We start from the raw sequence: 13692 nt of genomic DNA on the forward strand, positions 1-13692 counted from the left end.
GCCTTGAAAGAAATGCACCCCATTCCTGGGTCTCCTCCAACAAGTCCTGAGATTTCACTAAGTTGCAGCATCCCAAAGGGTGTGCCTGAAATAGCTGCTTTGTTTCACTCTGTGATGGAGTGACAGCATGGACCCATCAGATTCACATCAGCCTACCTGAAGTGCTAGCCATGCTTCCCAGCAAGCAGGTTGCTTTGTAGTGCTGCACAAGGGATGTGCTTGGAGATGCAGAGGGAACTGGGTGCCACAAATGGAGAAAAATATCAGAGCAATCAAAGCTAGAATGAGACCAGCTAGGGTATTAATCCCTCACCCCAGCTGTTATTTAGGATTTTTCCAAGGTCTCTCTCCAGTAGAAGAAAATGAAAACCGTTTCCAGGTCTCTGTCTCTTCTATTTTGAGATTTCTTGTTGCTATTGAATGCAAAAAAAAAAAAAAAAAAAGAAACAAAAAAAACCCCATGCCTTCAAAAAACTGAAGTTGCAGAAAGAAGTCTTTAAATCCTCAGCTTCATCCTAATTTAGGGAGAATTACCTTCAGCTTGTGGCTTTTCTTTTCGTTTTGGTATTTGTCAGCTACTTGAGCTCTAAAGAAAACAGAGGAAGGATCTCGTAGATGAATACAGGGGGACAGGTGCCAATACAGGTGTCGATGTGCAGATTACACAAGGATCTCCTGGCAATGCACAGCTGTGTTTGCCTGGTGCACAAGGTAACCTGAAAATGCAAAATGTGGATTTCAGACTGTGTCGTGCTAACCCTGTAAGTTTAAGCTGCTAGTCTGAAACCGGGCAGCCCTCACTTGCATTAGATCTGGCGGCGTGGTCTACAGCAAGGAACTTAATCCTGGTTAGAGCTCCTGGGTCAAATCCAACTGGAAATGCTGGCTGATTCCCCATATGTGCACAGTGGTGAGAGAGGAGGTGCAGGAAGGAGCGAGCTGGGGGGCAGTGCCTGCTGATGAGGGTGCCCAATAGCCAGCAGGGCATGCTGGGAGGCTGAGCCAGATCCAAGCCTACACAACCAGCAATGCTGATGCTGCAGGTTGTTCCTTGGCTTTAGATAAACGCATGTGATGGTGTATATGTGTTCCAACGTATTTCAGTGTTTGCTCTACTGATAGATTGCTATATTATTTTATGAGTGAAGTTCAGCGTGAGATTGCATTCACGCCAAAATGTGTGTGCTACTCCACATGTGATCCAAATGGCACAGCCCAACTCTTAGAGCGATACCTCTTTTTTCTCTAGTTCCTTCTGTTGAAAATCCTAAAAAGCCCATGCTGTTCCAGAGAAGTTAACAACCTCCATGTGCTGCACAGCAGATGGTACCGTAATGTTGGAGGCGTTTTTTACAATAACCTTTTTTCACATGGGGAAATCGAGGTGTAGAGAAGTCTCCTTCTGATGCTTGAGAATGAATCAGTGGCAGAGAGAAAACGCATGAATTCAGGAAACGGCACGTCCTCGAGTTTTAGGAGCTGAGCTCATCCTGCCTCCAAGTCCCCTGGAGAGCAGCAGGTTGTTTTCTGGGAGTCCAGCTCCTCTGAATGGATCTCACACAGCGATGTGAATCATCTGAGGTGGGATCCATGGAAAGAGAAAGTGTTACTCCATGCACATGATAGTCTCCTGACAAGATGTGAAGCACAAGGTCAGAAGGTCGTTGTGGAACCACAGAGCACTCCCCTCACAAATGCCTCCTTGGAGGAAGGAGGAATGTGAAAAGCACAATATCTAAAGGATCTAAGGACTTGCTATCTAGAAAAGGCAATGAGTTATTCGTAGTAATAGCCAGAAAGAATTATTGGTGAGATGCCCAAATGCCAGATTTATACATTTTCATATGAATCTTGCCTCTGATAATTCTGAATGAAAATACATTTGTAAATACCAATGTTTCCCAATGGGCTCCCCATCTAAAGGCAAGGGACGTACCTCAGCTAGTGAGTGCTTCCTCATGCATAACAGCCACTGAAATTAGATCAAACTACAAGACAGTGACAATAACAGCTCCCATTTTTCAGAAGAGCTAAATGACTTGTGTGCTATGCTTTTTGCAAGGGCTGTCAATGGCACAAGAGGAGCTCTTTAATGCCGATCCCTTCTGAAAGCCTGGGCTTGACAGCAAGCACTAAACCCATGGGATGTCTGACCCTCAGCTCTACTGAAACTTTAGCATTGGTTGTCCTAGACCTGAATAATGAACTTCACAGCAGGGCCTCTGCCCTGAGCAGCCAACACTGCTGAGGTCTCTCAGGGTTTTCCAGTTAAGTGGTAGAACTGATGGTGGCGTGGAACCTGGATATGTTGTTGCATTGTTTTTTGTTGCTTGCTCCTACACCTGTTCCTGAGGAGTAATGTAAGTTTGTAGTGACTCTAACAGGGCTTTCAGAAGTTTCGGGTGAACATCAAGTGTTGTGTTATTTTGGCTCTAGAAGCTGGCAAGGAAAAGAAAATCTCCTCAGGGAGAATGAAGTCAGCCCTCCCCGTCAGTATTGTTTTCTTGGGCTCTCACTCCCCTGCCTCGTCCATGCTGTGCAGTGCTTCTTTGCCTGCCTGTGAGCCCTATCTCATGGTTTTGCAGTATAAGCTGTGCCTCTGTCACCAGATAGCCCACTTCCCAGCAGTACCTGGAATCCAGAGCATTCAGATGCCAGAGGGTCTTTCCCCACCACCAGTGTTCAGGCAGAGGGCATGCTTGCATACCTGGCTTTGAGGACTGCTGTTGTCTGAGCTCTGTGCCTCTGAAAGGGAATGCTGTGCCTCCTCGTGTCTGTTTTGAGTCGTCTGTGGAGGCAATGTCATCACTTTTAACTTGCTTTAGCTTAACGTGCAGCATCTGTTTCTATTTAGAGCTATTTTAGGACCTCATTTTCATTACCTTGGCTCATCCCCTTGTCTAACCAGGGTGAAGGACCAGCCCAGAGAGTGAATTGACCACCTGATGGCAAATGCTCTTTTCTCATGCTCTCATTCCTATGCAAGGGACATTCTGGTTCCAATCATTCATTACCGGTCGGCTGACAGCGGAGCAAGGGTGAGGAAAAAGAAGCAGGGAGCTGTATGCTGCCCTGCTCTGCCTCCTCCAGGCAGGACACAGCGTCCGAGGGACTATTTTAATGGTGTGGTTTGAGAAGTGAGATCTGAACCAGCAGTGAGGGAGGACATGCTACAGTTATAAAAATTCCACTGAGATAAATCAATAGAGAGAAGGGGAGAGATGAGGAAGTCAGATGTGGTTCCTTTGCTCACAGGAGTAGGAAACAATGCTTCTGTGGTCATGGTTGTTTAACGCTGAAGGGGGACAAAGACCAAGTCATAGAGGAGCAGTCAGGAGCAGGTGACAGCCATCAGTATAGGCTGGTGGACCTGGATTCAGGCTGGGGGCCTGGTTCAAACAACCACTGAGTGCCAGACACGCTCCTGCATGGCACTAATTAGCACCTTCTCCACTAGATTGAAAAAAAAAAAAAAAAAAAGGGTAAGGAGCAAATTGATTCGCAGCAGCAAGCAGCAGAATGCTGGGCTAATGATGCAAACTAGTGCAAGTCCAATCCAAAGAGGAGCTACCTCCCAGAAGTGCTAGTTAGGGGTTACCTGGGTACTCTGTCTCTCACTAAAACCAGAGGAGCTACCTCCCAGAAGTGCTAGTTAGGGGTTACCTGGGTACTCTGTCTCTCACTAAAACCAGTTCTCATTACGCTGGAAATCCTGCTTTCCATCTACGAAATACTAAAACAAATATTGAACCAGTTGGACAAAAAAATGAGATGTATCCGTAGCAGCTCTTCCGAAGCTTCCTTTTCTAATCATCAGCACTGCCCAGGAGCCCTTAGTGTCTCAGTTATTCGTATAAATGATTTATAAATTAGGTCGGTATTTCACTGGGTTAATGTATATCGCCACTATGGCTACACATACAAATTGGCGGCCTTCAGATCAGGGGACATGGCTCTGCTTTGCCTGAATCCCTCTCAGAAAGGTGTTTTCTTCTTTCTCTTTCACAGGAATACACCATTGATATCTTCTTTGCTCAGACGTGGTACGACCGACGTCTTCGTTTCAACAGCACCTTGAAGGCTCTCACACTGAACACTAACATGGTGAGCCGCATCTGGATCCCAGATACCTTTTTTAGGAACTCCAAGAGGGCAGATTCCCACTGGATAACCACTCCGAATCAACTCCTCCGCATTTGGAATGATGGAAAAGTGCTCTACACACTCAGGTATGTGCATATGGTACAATAGATGGTGCTGAGGTGAGGAAACGAGATGGTTAAGTTGTGTTTTCCAGATGTTCTGGGACAGAGTAGTGGAGATGGTTCCCAGTGCTGATGTTTCCAGACATGCAATACTGGTTGCAGAATGGTCTTTCCTCTTCCTAAGAAAAGAGCCCCCCCTAAAACGTTAAACTATTTTTCTGTATCGTATGAGAAAAAAAAAAACCAAAAGTATAAATGGTTTCCAAAGTGTAAATTGTTTTAATCTCTGTGTTGGTCAGTCCAGTTATTTTGATTTGATAATAAACATCTGTGCTTTTTCCCATAAATTCCCTCTCAGAAATGAATCTGAAAAGCTCACTAAACAAAAAGGCTTGCTGAATGTGAAAATTAGATGTTTTTCCTCACTTTGAAAATATCCAAACATATGCTTTGTTTTGCTGCTGTTTTGAAATGTTCTTGCAACCAGGCTGATCTTCAACAAATTAGTGTCTCTCTTTTAAGGAAGCGAGAATCCCTCTGTCACATTATGGTGCTGAAATCAAACCACCTGAACTAAAACAAAACATCAGCCTCTCTCTCCCTTTCTCTCTCAGGCTGACGATCGAGGCTGAATGTCTGCTCCAGCTGCAGAATTTCCCAATGGACACTCACTCCTGCCCCTTGGTTTTTTCTAGTTGTGAGTATCTGTATTTTAAAAATAGTTTTAGAAGGCAAGTAGAGAAACTTCAGCACAGTAAAACTCTTTTTAAAGACCTTCTTCCCTTTTATCTGTGTTTTCACCTGATTTCTGTGTTCCTCTTCCGAGGCCATTACTGATCATTCCCTAGAGCATCCTCCAGTCTTGGTCTAGAAGAGGTGTTCAGATACAGATTTCACAGCACCTCTGAGTTTCTTCTTTATCTGAGTGAACATTTGGAGTTATTTATTTCACTGACTTTCTGTTCATTCTGACCTCCTAAACAAGATATTCTGCATTGCAACTCCATTCTCCTCTGCTTTCTAAGGGGAGAGAACAAGGAAGACTGCACAGACCCTACCCACTGGTACAGAAATGCTGTATCTCATTGGTAATTTTGTCTTTCTGCACTGAGAGATTCCTGTCCTCATGCGTTGGTTGGAAATTTGATTTAGTCACTGTAGTCCTGTTTTGGCCTCTCCTGCTTACCCTGCCACAGAGGAGCTGCAACTCACATGGTTCTGAGTTGCTTCAGAAGGAAGCAACAATCTGAGGAGATACCATTACCTCATCTCTTGCCATCTCTCATTCTTTGCTAATTAACCGTACATGCTATGCGGTCTTGATAATTAGAAACACACTTTGATTTAGCTGCCAAGCTTTGCTCCTTCCCTCCTCTGAGGAGCTTCCTTGTAGGTGTCAAGGTCTCTTCTTCACAGTAGGCTTGTTTCTTTGCCAAGAAAGGCAGAACCAGGAGAAGCCATTCTCCAGCCTGCGGATACAACCCTTCTCCATACGTAGATCAGCTCCCAGTGTGAGAGGTACAGAGACTCAAAGCAGGCGCAGCCATGCTTCTTCCCACACTGGAAGCTTTGTATTCTTGGAGTACTGATGTCTGGGAAGGAAGAGTAGCCTTGAGGATTGGTGAAGGCCACGTGTTCCCAAGGGGTGCTGGAATCCTCAAAGATTTCATGCTGGGGGAGTCCTGCTACACCAACTCAAGTCTACTTCCCAGCACTTTAGTCCTTGGAAAGACTGCATTTCTAGTATTGCTTTTCCCTTCCCTAGGACTGAAAATGGTCAACAGAGGGAAATGCAGTCCCTGCTCCCATTGAATGTAGGAACACCTAAGGTAATCTAATCAAGGGCATCAGAAATATCTACCTGAAAACTTCATGTTCACAAACCATCTAGAATATCGTGCAAGTACTTTTGTAAACCAAGGTGATGTGTGAAAGGGAGAGCACATCATGTACTCTCTTGTTGATATCTTTCCCCTTTCCCCAGATGGCTACCCACGTGAGGAGATTGTCTACCGATGGAGACGCTATTCCATTGAGGTCTCTGACCAGCGCACCTGGAGGCTCTACCAATTTGATTTCACAGGGCTGAGGAACACCTCGGAAGTTCTCAGGACGGGAGCAGGTGAGGCAAAGGGAGACAGCCCACAGAAACATCAGTGCAAAAGAAACCTCGTGGGATGCAAAGAGATCACCGGACAGCTCTGTGGGTGGAAGGGGGAGGTCACAACAGTACAGTTAGAGGAACATTGAGAATGGAAACCTTTACTAAAAGTAGAAGTAATAAACATGAAAGGTGCAGTGAAGCCAAAGCAGGCCAGAATACAGACACTTAGGAACTGTAGGGTGACAATGCTGATGTGAGTGAAACTAACCTTAATCAAAGGGTCATGAGGGAGAAGAGATGGAGTTCAGATTCCCTCTTGATAGTGTATGTGGACGCTATGTAGATTCCTGGGTGATTATAATCAGAACACAGATGGAGAAAGCAGAACTTGCAGATCTCAATTCTGTCTTGGTGTTTCCTTCTGTAAAGTGGTGTGAGGCTGATAAATGCCTGAACTATAATTTAAGAGCCAGAAACAATGCTGTATGTGTGAAGAAACAAAGAGATGGAGGCCCTTCAGCTCCTCCTAATAGTAGCTCACATCCCCTTTCTTTCCCACAGACAACTGAGGAAAGCCTCTTTGCATCCCTGTTCACGTGGTCAAACGTGTGTGGGTCATATTTTTCAGTCCTCTGAAGCAGCGAGTTTAAGCAGTGCTTTTCCCACCTTGGGGAGAGCTACTATTGCCAGTGCTGTCAGCCAGCCTCTAACTTGGATAGAAAAGCAGCACAAACCAGGATGAGGAGTGGTGCAGTAACAGTGTATTGAATGCACCAGTTTGCCCTTTGTAATTCTCTTTCTTCGTAATTGCTTGCAGGCTCCGTCTTAACCCCAGAGTTGTCAGGTTGCTTTCTTTCAGTCCTCACTATAAGCCTCTGAAAAAGAGGAAGAACTTCTGCTGTGAGTTGCCAAATGAACAATTAGGATGTCTACCACCACGTACCTTTTTCAGGGGTAGAACCAGAGTCTAAGAACTGATTGACGGATACCTCCTTTGTTGCAGCTCAGGAAGTTAGTTGACAAGTCAGGCCATGCAGCCTTGTTATAGCTAAAAAGCTTTCTATAGAAAAGAAACCACTGAAGCAATCAGCTGAAGATGAAAACTCTCCTGAGTTTCTTCCCTGAAACTTTCCCTGACAGAGTATTCAGTGTGCTTGGCCAGACAGCTGGCCAGTTAGGCAACTGCTAAAACAGCAAGTCAGCCACAACACCAGCCAGTCACGAAACCTACCTCAACCAGGCACACTGCTATCCATGATGCTAGCAAGCTGAGCAGTCACAGTGTCAGGCACAAAAACAGCCAGATGGACACTTAAAACAACTAGTAAACTGCAACAGAAACACTCCAAATTCTGAAGCTTTCTGTACTTTAGTAAGCTACATGTTATGATTCCAATGTCCCTCTCTCTCTTTTTTTTCTTTTAGGGGAGTACATGGTGATGACAGTTTCTTTTGACTTAAGTAGGCGTATGGGTTACTTTGCCATTCAGACCTATATTCCCTGCATCCTGACTGTTGTTCTCTCCTGGGTTTCCTTCTGGATCAAGAGAGACTCTACACCAGCCAGGACATCTCTGGGTAAGAGAAGGGCTGTTTCATATATGCTGCTTGTTGACTGCTGCAACGCTAGCAGACTGGACGTGCTGGATTCTGAAAGCTCCTAAAGCATTTAGGTGTTATTCAGCTTAGTGAAGTCCACCCCTCTTTCTGTTCATACCATTGTCCTCAAGCTCAGCTGAATTTCTATCTGTGCTTGCATGGACTACTTTAAGAAGGCAAAAGGCTAATGTTTTAATCTGAGTTCTGAACACAGTCTTCTCAAGCTGACAGTGTGGTGTTCTTATGCTCCAAAAGGGAGAGGAAAAGGGAGTACTGTGGCAATGCAGTGCTGACTGAAGATCACCTTGTCACTTCCCAGGCACTCAGTGTAGGTCCAGTGGCATCAAGGTTGTAAGGTAATGAGCAAAGTTGCTTGGCCATGTAAATAGAGTCCCAGACTCTGGCAGGAGCTAGAAGCTGAGTAGGCAGACTTCATCAGTCACACCATATTGGCAGCTCAGCACATGGCAATAGTTCTACCTATTGTTTAGATCTGCTCCACCATCTGCAGTGGCTCTTTGAGGCAGGATAAAAGCTTACATTGATTGACTCCTGCTTTGTTAGGAGCTAGAGAGAGCTTTACAAATCTTTGATGCACTTCAGCTGCATCTGTATTTTGCGGCAAGCTCTGCTTCCCAGTGCTGTACCTCCAACCAGCCTTGCTGACTTTCCATATAATTGAAGGTAGCATTTCCAGCCCTGCCTGCAGGCCTCTGAAGGGTGAGGAGTGGCAAGGGGCCATCAACGTCAGGCAGGGCTATTCAGAACCCATCCATTCTGAACATTCCTTTCCACCTCCTTATCAAAATCGATTTCTTTAGAACCTTGGATAGGGCCAGGAGGAGGAGAAGGGTGTCATTTCCAATGGAGGTGAAGGTACACCATAGTCCATGGCTGCTGAAGGAGTGAACAGCAAGAGGCAAAAGGACACCACTGTGGTGACTGTCTCAAAAACAGAGTCAGGCTCCCTCAGGAGGCAGGCCTTTGCTGTAGGAAATGATCTTGGCACATCAAGAGTAATATATTCTTCATATATATGATCCACACTACATTTCAAGCCCATCAGCCTACATTAAAGCGATGTAAACCAGACCAGTTCCACTGGCATTTTACTTATATGGAAGTCACACTGCAATTGCTAATGCAAATGCAGTAGGAAAATATGAAAATCTCATGCTATGTTCCCACCCAGAGCCACTGGGGTGAGCACCTGTGTGACAGGTGGATTTAGATGAGTGCTAGAGAAAGAGGAGCAGGTGAAATAGCTGCTAAAAACAATGGATGAGAGCACAAAACCAACTCCTGGAGCTGATCGTGTATTGGTTCCTAATGCCTGATCTCTGAAAACAGGTTTGTGAGTACTAGTGCTACTTAGAAATCCATTCCAAGCCCCATTTGAGCCACAAGAGATTCATTATCATCTCCCATCCAATTGATGAGCCATTGGGCCAATTTTATCCTGGGGACAAATACTCAAAGGGAGAACAATTCATCCATTGCCTGCCCAAAGACATCTGCCCAGCATTGCTGCTTATTAGCAGTTATTTCCTTGTATCCAAGCCATTGCACTCTGCATGCAGCCTTAAACAGAGTTCAAGTTCCATGCTCCTTTACCAGTACAGGTTGATGGCCTGTGCAATGTTCTGGTTTCAAACAGCTCTTTTTCCATGGCATATTGTCAGAGGTTACTGCAGGACCAGAATCTGATTAAGCAGAGTGAAACAGGGACCAACATCTAAAGGCATTTCTCTCCCACAGAAGAAGGGAAATTGAGGTGTTTGAGGGACTGGGAGCATGCTGAAGACAGAAGTGCTTTTCTTCTTTACCCTAACTAGCTCTTTTCCCTCTTAGGTATCACCACTGTGCTAACAATGACCACGCTGAGTACCATCTCCCGCAAGCACCTTCCCCGTGTTTCCTATATCACAGCCATGGACCTCTTTGTGTCTGTGTGCTTCATCTTCGTCTTCGCCGCCCTCATGGAGTACGCTACACTCAACTACCTGGTAGGAAACAAGAAGCCACTGGAGCACAACAGCAGGAAAGCCAGGCTGGTAGGTTGAAGCAGCCAGCCAGCAGAGCTGCATGCTGTTAGAACTCTGAGTCCTTTAGGAATATCTCTCCTGAGCCTGCACTGGAAAGTTGTTTAGTGCCTTACATGTACTTTGTTCATAAGGTCCTCAAACCAATCTGTGTGCTGGGTCAGAGCACTTGAAATTCATGCAGAACCTGAAAAATCCCCCGAGACCCCCAGAAAGCAAGGAGGTCTCTGTAGGGACCAGGAATCCTGTGCTCAATTGCTGGAGAGCTTATCAGTATAGTTTACATGACTAAATATAAAAATAAATAAAACTAAATATTTAAGATTGAGCAATCCACACCCAGGCTCTTCAGTCTTTACTGATTTAATCTTTAAGGATTATGTAAGTATCTTCAGTCACAGAGATGCAGAGACCTGCTGTCTTTTGTGGTCTGTCATCAGAAAATCTGCTGAGTGTGGAGACAGCGAACCCAGAGTTGCCATTATCCTCCTGAGATCTGCCTAGGCTTAGTGCAGATTCATCTGACACATCAGATGAAACAGGCCTCTGCGCCGACACACAACTGAAAACAAAAAGACAGTTCTCTTCCTTCCCACTCTCATTTCCCAGCATGGGTGGAGGGAACTCTTCTGGGAGGTTGGTGGTATGCCTCCTCTACTGGGGCACGAGATTAAGAATTGCAAACAGCCTTGCCCCAGCTATCCCCCACCACATGACAGCAACCAGAAGGCATATCTGGACTGTGTACTCTGCCCTCAGATGATGGAAGGGGCTAGTAGAGTTGAAAGCAAACACCCTACTTGCTGACTGTCGCAGAGCTGGAGAAGCAAGTAGATTTTTGCTGCCTAAATCTGTGCCCTATGAGGCAGGAAGGAAATTCACAGTTGTGCAGGTAACTGCCAAGTCGCCACAGCATGCCAAGGATTAGCTACCATCAGATGCAGAGAAGGGAGATGAACAGTCATCCCACTCCAGCCAGCTATGCCTATGTTATGAACTGACCAATTGCCAGTTTGATAATTTTTGGTGTATAAAACATGTTCTCTTGCATTTTCTTTTCCTTTAATCCACTTTCACTTCCTCATTACAGCCACCTGCTGGTGCACAGGTGATGCCATCCTTTACTGCTATCAACATCAACATCAACAACATCATGCACTGGCCTCCAGAGATAGAGGAAGATGAAGATGATGACCCTGGCTCTCCATGTCTGGAAGGAAAGGAATGTGAGAGGTTCTTCTGCTGCATTGAGGACTGTCAGACAGGGATGTGGCGGGAGGGGAGGATCCGCATTCACATCTCCCGCCTGGACTCCTACTCCCGTGTCTTCTTCCCCACTGCCTTCCTGCTCTTCAATATTGTCTACTGGATTGCCTATCTCTATCTCTAGCCATTCTTCGTCCTCAGCTGGAATGGACTGGAGGCCAAAAAAATGAACTTTTCAAGGAGCATGGAGAGAACATGTCTCTTCTCTTTAGATGATTGTCGCTCTGAACATTCCAACCTGGTGAATTCCTACTTCTTCCTCTCTCACCTCTTCTAAGAAGAACACAGCTTTTTTTTGTTTTTCTATATTTTTTCCTCAGCCTCCAAACCTATCTTTTTAGTGAATTTCCCCTACCACCAGCATCACCAGCATTTGACTCCTTGTAAGATTTCCCCAAAAATTCCTATTGCCATCTAAAACATTAGGGATTTGTCAAGAACAAAAAACAGTAATGCTTCATTTTTCCATGCATACCTACCCGAAAATTCCATGAGAAGTGATTGCAAAATGGAGTATTCTGTGTAGTTACCAGTTCTGCAAAGAAAATAAAATGTATTTTACAACTTCTGTACCACCAACACCAAAATAGACTTGGTGAAGTGCTGAGGGCTTGAAAAGGTCAGAAAGAAAAATGGTAAAAGAAGGTGACAGTGCAGTTTTCTTTACAATGGCTGTACTTGATTAAAACGTTTTGAACCTGACCAAGAAACTGAGAGTGGCACAGACAAGGACGGAATAGCCACAAGCCTCCACCAGCTCCTTTCAAGATATGTGTGGGGCATTCCCGATGCATCACTTCGCTTGCTGTACCAAGTGGCATCCACAGCACTCACCCAGTGAGACACTTTTCTTCAGACGGTGGTGGAAAGCACCTCAGTTGTTTTGGAAGGCCCATCTGCCTTACTGGAGCAGGCTTTTCAGGGCTTGTGTTGGCACTCAACTTTATGATCAAGACTTTGAGCAGTAAACACAGCTTACATTGGATGCAGCCAAAACAGGTAGAAAAGACCTTATGCTATGAAGACTAGAAGCAGTCCTGTGAACTCATAGAGCAGTAGATGTCTTTGGCTTGTCTCGTGATCAGGGCCCTATTCTATCATATGTGCTAGCAGGGTAGTGCTCTCATTTACAAGGACACTTGTGGAAACTATTAGTTCTGTGCATGGTAGTAGATCCTAACTTGAGAAATGGGTATTGGAGAGAGGAACACTATCAGCTACACATGCTGCACTTACTGGTGGTAGAGAGAGTGAGTTCCTGCAGCTCAGAACTTTTTTTTTAATTTAAATTAATATTTAAATTAAAAAAACAGACTTCACTAAAACTGAATGAATCATCCCACTTGTCACCAATCCCTACCCCTTCTTTACTTCACAAAATGAGGAAAGAGAGGAAGTGCTCCTTGGTAGCTCACCAGCAGGTCAGGCACAGAGATGGTTGCCCTGAAGGACCTTGTTCACCTCCATGGGATTCTTCAAAAGCCCTAAAGAAAAGGGCTAGTGAAATGCAAAATTGTGCAGTTTCTTTCCAATTGAGACTATGTAGAAAGGAAAATTCAGGTCCAAGGTCCATATGGTGTAAATCAGCTGTCTCCCCATTTATACAAGCTGCTGAGGTGGACCACAGCATAATTATTGAAGGCAGTGTGCCATGAATATTTGCTTACTTTGTAAATTACAAACAAAACCAGTCTTTTAAAGAACAGCATGTATTAGACAAATTACTACTTAAAAGGCTCATCATGAGATAAAAGCTGGCGTGGTTGCAGAGAAAAGTTAGGAATGGTTGACTCTTCGAACAGCTAATGGGCAGGAGGTTTTATATATTCTTAGAGAGCAATTTGATCTGGTTTAAAGATGGATTTTGACACTGTTAAATCTGATCTGAATAATGAAGTGTCATGTTTAATTCATTCATAAATACAGCTTTACCTTGGTTCCAGAGAACAGCTAGAGTGCCTAATTAAGTATACAATAGTACAACACTCAGCTAAGTATAACCTAATGGGGTCAGACCAGCATAGCTCTAGAAGGGGAAATTGTGCCTGTCTAACCTGTTACAGTTCTTTTAAAATACCAAGTAAGAGATAAAGGTTACCCAGAAGCATAATTTGCTTAGCTACTCCGACAGCTTCTGAAAGGATGGAAAGAAATTATGGCGGGTGGTTCTAACTAAGGAAATTGATTTAGCAAAAGAATTATTAAGGAGGTTCTAATTAGAGGAAATTAACTGAGGAGAGGGGAAAAAGAATTGTTAAGGAGGCTCTAATTAGAGGAAATTAATGTTTTAGAGAGAGACACACAGAGAGGGAGAAGTCTAAGAAAAGAATCAAAACAACTTCCAGACAAGGAGGGCTGCTGGCTGACAGTGCCAACTCCCAGCCGAGCACGTTGATGTTCTGCTCCTGCTAGCAAAGTACTATTAGATGGAGCAATAGAAAAAGCTCCTATGACTCAACTGTACTCAGACAGAGAG

The 13692-nt window shown here is 44.7% G+C and overlaps 1 protein-coding gene across 1 annotated transcript in view; it reads left to right on the forward strand.

Moving 5' to 3' along the window:
• LOC136044291 (gamma-aminobutyric acid receptor subunit gamma-4) overlaps nucleotides 1-12496 on the forward strand; it is a 31598-nt gene extending 19102 nt beyond the window's left edge. The window contains exons 4-9 of the mRNA XM_065729531.1: nucleotides 4009-4229; nucleotides 4820-4902; nucleotides 6190-6327; nucleotides 7735-7887; nucleotides 9760-9962; nucleotides 11041-12496. Of these exons, the coding sequence (XP_065585603.1) occupies nucleotides 4009-4229; nucleotides 4820-4902; nucleotides 6190-6327; nucleotides 7735-7887; nucleotides 9760-9962; nucleotides 11041-11340 (1098 nt within the window). The 3' untranslated portion in view covers nucleotides 11341-12496. The remainder of the gene's footprint in view (nucleotides 1-4008; nucleotides 4230-4819; nucleotides 4903-6189; nucleotides 6328-7734; nucleotides 7888-9759; nucleotides 9963-11040) is intronic.
• Nucleotides 12497-13692: the final 1196 nt, after the last annotated feature.

This window comes from Cyrtonyx montezumae, unplaced genomic scaffold (assembly GCF_038088225.1).
Source record: "Cyrtonyx montezumae isolate F1298 unplaced genomic scaffold, pur_monq_1.0 scaffold_11, whole genome shotgun sequence".
NCBI classification, from domain to species: Eukaryota; Metazoa; Chordata; class Aves; order Galliformes; family Odontophoridae; genus Cyrtonyx; species Cyrtonyx montezumae.